Source organism: Lupinus angustifolius, chromosome LG10 (assembly GCF_001865875.1).
Source record: "Lupinus angustifolius cultivar Tanjil chromosome LG10, LupAngTanjil_v1.0, whole genome shotgun sequence".
NCBI classification, from domain to species: domain Eukaryota; kingdom Viridiplantae; phylum Streptophyta; class Magnoliopsida; order Fabales; family Fabaceae; genus Lupinus; species Lupinus angustifolius.
The window spans coordinates 14,180,528-14,189,695 of NC_032018.1; the positions used below are offsets into that span (position 1 = coordinate 14,180,528).

The 9,168-nt window shown below is 32.4% G+C and overlaps 1 protein-coding gene across 3 annotated transcripts in view; it reads left to right on the forward strand.

Annotated features, from left to right (window-relative positions):
• The window catches only part of LOC109357857 (probable polygalacturonase At3g15720), a 10,181-nt gene continuing 1,344 nt past the window's right edge, over nt 332-9,168 (forward strand). For 2 of the 3 annotated variants that reach the window (XR_002108893.1, XM_019601913.1), the window contains exons 1-7: nt 332-668; nt 770-898; nt 1,834-1,977; nt 3,483-3,623; nt 3,786-3,815; nt 4,298-4,505; nt 4,612-4,693. Coding sequence is in view for 2 of the 3 variants with exons in the window: in XM_019601913.1 (XP_019457458.1) it covers nt 600-668; nt 770-898; nt 1,834-1,977; nt 3,483-3,623; nt 3,786-3,815; nt 4,298-4,505; nt 4,612-4,693 (803 nt within the window). In the remaining variant the exon portion in view is untranslated. The remainder of the gene's footprint in view (nt 669-769; nt 899-1,833; nt 1,978-3,482; nt 3,624-3,785; nt 3,816-4,297; nt 4,506-4,611; nt 4,694-9,168) is intronic. The other variant, XM_019601914.1, reaches the window with a different exon arrangement.

The following is a 9,168-nucleotide window of genomic DNA, read 5'->3' on the forward strand; positions in this document are numbered from 1 at the left end:
TGTCTAGAAACTTCAGGACATTATTGTCATTTATATTGTACTCAAGTTTCCTGTTATAACATGCACCAATTAAAAATACTACATGATATTTGTACTTATAGATACCTTTGAGCTTATAATATTCTTAATCTCTAATACTATATTGATAGTTGCTCATCAATGTTATTAAAAATATAGATACAATTGACTGAACTCCATTAATAAATTCAATTACCTTATTATTTTCTACTTATTCTTAGCACTTTGTTCGATTGCTTGTAGTGGTAATAATTGCTTTTGTTGCACCTACAATAGTATATGATATATTACTGTTCGAAAAATGTTTTCTTACACTTTCTATGGTAATTGGTCCAATTGGAATCAATGTATTACACTATTATAGATTTTGGACTAATCCTCACACCTTGAGACATGTAATGACATAAAGTTTTGATCTTAACACCCTTTCTTCATCAACTGAGAAATAAATAGGAGAAGAAGCCTTACAACACAACCATCATTCTCCTGAGTCAACTACCACAAACTGCCACCAACGGCTTCAGAACCACCGCAGCCAGCTTCCTGTCTCCGAATCTCCCCACCGTGCACTCCACCGTCACATGTGGCCTGCACCACCGCGGACCGCCCCTATCTTCCACCCATCAAAGATCCAACCTTTTGCTCACAAAGTTCTCCTATGCTAATATTCTTTTGTTTGCAAATAAATTTTTTTATTTCTATTTTTTTAATCTTCATAGCTAAATTAACTTATGGTATCTTTATTATGTAGATTTTGCTTATAATTGGTTTGCTGATATGTTCTACTATCACATGCAACTTGTGGGTTGGAAATGGGGAGAGTAGTTTTGATGTGCTTGCTTATGGTGCCAAAGGAGATGACCAATCTGATGATACCCAAGTATATGTTTTTCCTTTTTTTTTCCTCTTTCTTTCTAACTTTATTTCATTCATTTTTCATTTACAAAATTATTAAATTTGTCATCTAAATTACTATTTTTTATGCTGGCCCAATAATTCTCCGTTGTTTTGTTTTATTTCTTTTTTTTGTATTACGAATAGTTTCCAATAAGATAAAGAACTAATACTTTTTTTATCGACAATTGTTAGAATGTTAGTTGTTAGTATTTCGTTGTGGATGAGACTCCACCTTCAATCTCCTTCACCCTAACCATCAAACCACCTTATAACTCCAATTTTTTGTTGATAGTGGAACTCAAACCCACCACAACCTCCTGCACTCCAGTCCTTAAGTCTTCTATCTTCACCATTAATCAAGTATCCATTTCGAGATATTTGATTGTATCTTAATAAATGTCGTTCTTAAGAATCAAAACTTTAACATTTTAGTCATTATGTGAATCTAGTAGGATCTTGTATTACTCAAACAACATCCTCTTGAAATCAACATTTTTTCTTTCGGGCTACAGGTGAATTTAGTAGTTTAAATACAATATTTGTAATTTCAACTATTTGATCATTATTTGGTTGCCACATGGTCACAAGAATATAAGGTCTATTTATTCTATATATCTCTTTTCTTGTCGACAATCTTAGTATGTTAGTAACTGTTATGATGAGACTCGAACTCACAACTTATTCAATTTCTTAAACCCTTATGCCTCCCTATTCATTATATCTCTTGTCTGGTGTAGTAGAGATTGCTGTTTGTGAGATTAATTTTTGGGCACAATTGCGACTGGTTTTTTAACCATGAGGCCTCTTGTAAACTCCAATTATTTGTCTTTCCATTTTTTGGTTTAATTTTTCAACTAATTTATCTTTTATTATGTTTAAGAAACTTAAGTTAACATAAATATTACATATTTTGAATAGGCTTTTATGAAAGCATGGAAAGCTTTATGTGGAGCAACTCAAAAAGACACTATACCAAAGCTTGTGGTACCAGCTGGGTATACATTTTTTGTGCGTCAAATAAGATTCAAGGGTCCCTGCCAATCAAACCAAGTGCATATTCAGGTACAAATTAAAACATTTAAATTCATGAGATTTTTATTTTGAACCAGACACCTTTTGATTATGTACCCTCTTTCTTGTACTGGAACTTTTGTGGAAATTATTACAAAGTTAACTTGATAATACAAGGAATTTAAGTGAATTTAGTTTCCAATGTATATTTTAACTTCTTATCCTTGATTTCTAGGACCAATGTTAATAAAATCCAGAATACAATTAGGTCCTCCATATTTAGGGTCTAGGTTAGGTAGTGGATTACTTGGACCTACATTGTTAATCATTTTTAGACATGGATATGCCCTGAACCCATATAGATACTCTTGGGTTTGTTTTCCGTGAGTTCTTGAGTATCCAACAAATCCTTTAGTACCTAGAAATTTAGAAAATATTAAAAATAATTGTGAATAACTTATGCAATTATTTGTCTTTTCTAATAACCCTATATATTATATAGACAATAAAAAACAAAAAAAATATAAAACATTATTCAACACAACTCTTCTTATTGAAACAAACATAAAAACCAATTTTTAATAATAATTCTTTAATAACATAACAACACTGTTTAATATTATAATCACAATTATGAATTAGTAAAATATTAAAGTTATGAGTTAATAATATAACATCATTATAATTAGGATACCACTATAATTATGTTACTATATATATATATATATATATAATAATTTAGGAAGGAATTGTGACTCCATGAATCTATGCTTTTGGGCACACATTACCCAAATCCGAACCCGTTCATCAATGAGTTTCAAATCTTTAATCTCAATTACTCATTAGTCCAAAAATCCAAGCCGACCTGATATGATGGGTACGGATTGTCATTCCTATCCATATTAATACTCCAATTTGCATATGACCAATTAATAAGATGAATTAATGGAGATATTTTATCTCAAAGTAAATATACTCGTATGTTTTGGGTGCATACTTGATACATCTATGTCAATGGAGTGGTGTTTGAAAACCATGATTTTGAATTATCTTAATTTTACATAATTCATTTGCCTTGACTTTAAAGTGAAATGATTTATATTGAAATAGTTCTATTCTAAAATTAAGTTTGTAAGAAATTTGATTGTAAAATTGGTAAGTAAACTTATACAAAAGTTACATTTGATCACATTTTTGGGCATAGCAAGATTTTAATCTAAAATATATTTTGTTATAAAATTGTCAAAAAATATTTTCAAACTAAATTTAAGTTTTCTAATATGATTTTAAAAGCTTTAAATATAGTAGTAATAGTTGGTCTAATAATATAAATTAAAGTTCCACACGAAATCCTCAAGTATCTATTAAATCAATAATAAATTATTTGGTTCATAGAAACAAACTTATTAGAAAAGACAATCAATACTCGAAAACAATTAATTCCATATCTACGGTGTGACAAATACCCTACACTAAAAAAATGGAACCAAACACACTTTATTATAGGCTTAATTACTTTTGATACGAGAGTAACTTCAATTGCTTTGTGGATGCAGATTTTGGGAAACCTACATGCTCCGGAGAGAAATGAGTGGAGAGTATGTTCAAGACGATGGCTTCATTTCCTAGGCATAAGTAGCATGACAATTGATGGATCTGGAGTGATAAATGGTGAAGGAAAAGCTTGGTGGAAAAATGTAATAACATAAATATTTACATAATGTGTTGTACTTACATCAAATAATGAAATATTTGTTAGTTATTTCCTAAACATTTTTATTAGCAATTTAATTCTTGGTGTTGTGCTTAAATATCTGTAAGATTAAGCATCTAACTTTACTTGATTTTCAAACTTGCAGCTTACTCAAGGATGCACTGGAATACCAACGGTTAGAAAATTTTCCCTTTCATTTACAAAAAAAGTTCTCATTAAAAATAAAAGTAAATGATAATAACATGTACAATTGTGGAGCATGAATTTATTTGGATAAATGAAGAGAAAAGTCCATATAATTTTGCATGATATACGGATTAATTTATTAAAATTAAAAAATGTGTAAAAAAGACATGAACTAATGTGAGGTGGTTCTTCAGTGTATAAAATGTTGAAATTTGGAGTTAAAATATCATGTTCAAAGCAAAAACTATGATCTTTTTTCTATATTGTAATGTTGAAATCTAGGGACTAAATCACACATCAAACTCAATTTATGAGATGAACCATTTCACATCCAAATTAGAGTTTATATCCTATATACACTTTTTTAAATTAAGTATTAAGTTGTACAAAATACAAATTAGGGAATAGATGTTTTTCAACTTTCCCCTAATAATAAACAATGTTATATTCTCCATTGGATTTAATTTGCAGGCACTTTTATTTGAAAGATGTGATGGTCTTCAAATAAGTGGACTCACCCATATAAATGGTCCAGGATCACATATTTTTGTAGTGCATAGCAAAGATGTTACTATCTCACATGTTAACATAAAATCACCTGAACACAGTCTTAACACTGATGGAATTGACATCTCAAATTCAGTTAGGGTTAACATCCATGACTCTATTATTGCAACTGGTAAACTTTACACAAACATTAAAATTACTTTTATTTAATTTCCATCTAACTTAGATTATACGATTTTGATCAATGGGTTGCATGAATAATTGTATGACATGTACAGGTGACGATTGCATAGCTATCAAGGGTGGCACACAATTCTTGAAAGTTAGCCAAGTTATATGTGGCCCTGGTCATGGCATCAGGTTTGTAAAAATATTCATCTATAGAATGTAATCTACATGTTTAAACTTTCGTAAAACCCAAGTCGGACATTATATCATTTATCATTTTTATCTATAAAATATATAGTTATATATAAATACAAATTTTTATATAATTAATAATTATATTGAAATAATATATTTTCATCTTTTTTGGTTTGGAGTAAAACAAAACAAAACATTAGAGTAGTGTTCTATTGTATTGAAATTTTAAGTGAATCATTCGATTAACTTATCTGGTTATTGCGATTCAACCGAATTTAACATAGTTGAACCAAAATTTCTCCGGTTCAAAGCGATCAAACGCCTTATCCAATTAAGATTACAAACCAGAGCTGTTTTCAAATCCGAATGGTTCTACCGGGTTGTTATCACATCACTGAATTTAAACTTTAGAATTGAATATCACAAGCGAGGAAGAGGTAGGGAAAGCAGGAGGGTTCGATAACATTGCTTCAACCACTTTTTAGTTTTGTGCGTAATTCTAATTTAGGTGGGGAGTCCGTGGGTGAATTGGCTGGGGAGGTTCAGAAAGAGATATTGGAAGTTTGTGACCAGCCCGAACAGACTAAGGTTCTTGAGGCATAGATACAAAGTGTAGGAAACATAAAGGTTAAAAAATGAGACTAAAAAGTATTTGCTTGAGAAAAGGAGAGACTTAAAATATTTTTAAGGGTGGGAACATTGTTGATTTTCAAATTAATATCAATTGTGACAATCATCTCTTGAAAAGCACATGAAATTTGGAAGTTTGGCTCTGAAATTGGTGTGGTGGCTCCCAGTGGTATTGACAACACTATCAAACATCTTCCCTGTATGGAATTGGTAACTAGACAAGCGTTAGCAAGAAAGTGCAAGGTTAGTAGGAGAAATTCAGAAGCATTATCAGGAAAATTCTCTAGATTAATATGAGAGGATTGTGGAGTTGGTGAAAAAGAAGGAGATTAGGAATTTGATTAAAAAGAAGGTCGACTTTTTGTATATTCAATAATTAAAGATGGAGATTGTTACTCGAGATTTGTGTAAGTGCCTTTGGGTTGACTCTGATTTTGATTGGAGTTTTCAATCTTCAGTGGGTATTTCAGACATGGTTATTAGTATTTGGAGATCTGAAGAATTTTCTTTTGTGAGTTCGTTTGGTGGTTCGGGCTTCTTGGGCGTATCTGGTGTTTGGGTTAACGATGTGATTCCTTGTCATATTGTTATCATTTATGCTCCTTGCTATAATAATGTCAAGTCTCAACTCTAGCGGAAGTTGGTGCATTGGAAGAATTCTATTCAGAATAACACGTTGTGTCTAGTAGGTGATTTTAATGTAGTCATAAGTTGTGTTGAAAGGAAAGGTTCAAGCAGCCATGGTTGGGTAAGGAAATTCTTGACTTCCAATCCTTCATATCTTACATGGAAGTGGTTGACATTCTTCTTTGTGAGTGAAGGTATACTTGGTATATGCCTGGTAGAAATACAATGAGTAGATTGGATAGATTTCTTTTCTCTAAGGAGTGGAGAGATAAATGGTCGAGCCTTACTCAAAAGAGTCTTCAGCGTTCGATTTTTGATCATTGTCCTATCACTCTAGAATGTCGCATTCAAGATTGGGGTCCAAAACCTTTTAGGTTTTTGGAGATTTGCTCACTTGAGAGACATGACCACTTTCCAAAAATCTAGATATAAGTGGATTCAAGAAGGGGATTCTAATTCTAAATACTTTCATAGTATTTTGAAATCTATGAGGAATATGAACTCCCTTAATGACTTAATGGTTCTTGGGTTGAGGATGTTTTAGAGGTGAAGGAGGGTATTAGATGACATTATTAGAGTTCTTTTTCTAAAGATAGTTGACAACGACCTTTATTGGTGGGATTTAGTTTAAAAGGATTTCCGAATCCGGGAATGAGTTTCTTAGCTCGATTTTCTCAGAAGCAGAAGTCAAGGAGGTTGTTTGGGACTGTGGCAATAATAAAAGTCCAGGACTATGTGGTTACAACTTTACATTTATCAAGGAATTTTGGGACCTGTTGCGAGAAGACATTCTTGGTATTTTCAAGGACTTTCATAAGAATAGTAGAATTGTGGCTAGTGTGAACAAGTCTTTTGTGTGCCTTATTCTGAAGAAGGTGAATCCTTTGTTTTTGGAAGAGTATAGACCGAACTCTTTGATAAGGTGCATATACAAGATTATCTCTAAGGTTCTTGCTAATCGCCTTAAGAGGGTGATGGATAGTGTGATCTGTGACAACTAGTCGAATTTCATCAAACGAAGACAAATTCTAAATGGAGTGTTGGTCCTTAACGAGATTGTTGATGACACAAGGAGAAATAAGAAGAAGTGTAGTATTTTTAAAATAGACTTCGCTAAGGCATATGATTCAGTCAGGTGGAGCTTCCTTGATAAATGATGGATAATATGGGCTTCTATAGTCAGTGGAGACAATAGATGGCGGAGTGTGTTTCTTCAAAAAATTTCTCAGTTATGGATAATGGTAGTCCTACGAGGCAAATCAAAATGTCGCGTGGCATTAGACAAGGTGACCTCTTATCCCTTTTTTATTCCCGATTGTTGTAGAGGGCCTTACTGGGCTTATGAAGTAGGCGGTTTCGCATCATAAGTTAGATGAATATGAGGTTGGTAGGGAGAAAATTGAGGTTAACCTGCTTCAATATGTGAATGATGCGATCATTATTGGGAATTCTTCTGTGCAAAATGTGATTGCTATGAAGTATATTCTAAGACTTTTTGAAGTTTGTTTTGGTCTTAAGGTTAACTTCAACAATTGTAGTTTATCTAGTGTTAACATTCATTCAAGTTTTTTAGATGGTATGGTTGAGTAATTATAATGTAAAAAGGGGTCTTGGCCTATAAAATTTTTGGGGATTCTGGTGGTGCTAATTATAGGAGAAATGAGGTATGGAAAGAGATGTTTTCCAACATGTCTAACAGGTTAGCTTTGTGGGAAGGTTGCTTCTTCTCTTTCAGTGGTTGTGTGGTGCTAATTAATGTAGTGCTTAATACGTTGCATGTCTATCTTCTATCTTTCTACAGAGCCCCTCAGTATGTTATAAAGGAGATGATTAAAATTCATAGTGATTTGTATGGGGCGATGTTGGTGCTCATAGGAAAATTCCCTTGGTCAAATGGGATTCAGTTTTTAAGGATTGCGATAGGGATTGTCTGGGAATCAAGGATATTGAGTCTTTCAATCTTGCCCTCCTTGGTAAATGAAGGTGGAGGTTGTTATATGAGAGCGAGTCACTTTGGTCTAAAGTTTTGGGCTCCAAATATGGTGTTCAGATTTCTTCAAATTGAAGTGAGGATGATTTAGGTAGGTCTTCAAAGTCTCTTTGGTGGAGGGATTTGAAGAGGGTGATGGGAGGGTCAGTTGGTGATAGGGGGAACATTCAGGGGGTTTTAAAAAACAAGTGGGGGATGAGAGACATACTAGGCTTTAGGTGGATTTTTGGGTTGGAGTAGGTCATTCGAAGGATTCTTTTCTGAGGCATTATACCCCATGTTCTGATAAAGGGGTTCGGGTGGGTCATTTAGGTGTTTGAAGGGTAGGGTTGTGGACTTGGTAGCTATCTTAGAGAATAGAACCTTTCGAATAGAAAAACTTATGTTTGAAGAGCTTATGTGGTCTTTGAGTTAGATTCAACTGAAGGAAAATGCGGAAGACAAATATACTATTATTTATAATAATACTAGACTCCTAACTAAGTAAGGAAACAAATCATAAAAGATAAAGTAATCCCAAAATAGTGTTTAGAACTTTGGATTACTTGGTTACATAAAAAAATTTCTTGTTTTGCGTGAAAGTTGTTGAGGGGTAAAATTGCAACCAAATCTGAACTTAAGAGAAGATCTATTCTATCAAATCAAATGGATATGGAGTGTCTCTTTTGTGCTAAGGAGGAGGAGGCATTAGATCACCTCTTTTTATTGTGTGAATTCTCTACTGCAGTTTGGAAAGGTTTTTATGATTGAGTTGAGTTTAAAGTTAATCTTCATAATAAGTGTTGTGATATTTTTAAGCTTCCAATAATGTTTAGAAGAAGAAGAAAGAATTTTAGCCTTGGTGTATGTTTTGGTGTGTTGTGATGTGGTCGATGTGGTTAATGATAAATGACTTCATCTTTAATGGTAAGGAGTATAGTTTTTCTACAATTATGGAGTTGATTAAACTTAGGTCTTTGTTGTAGTTTTATTCTGCAATAGATAATAAGAACATTATTTTTTCTAATTGGTATGTGAATCATTTTTCTTGTATTGCTAAATGTTGATGGGTTGTCATGTTAGCACTCCTTGTGCTTTCTTAATGCAATTTCTTTCTTTTTGCTGACAGAAAAAAAGTTATTTCAAAATATTTTTAAATTTATCTAATCTAAGATATAATAATGATATGTTATGGTTTATCATGATTCAAATATTCACTATAAGATGATAATTATATATATATATA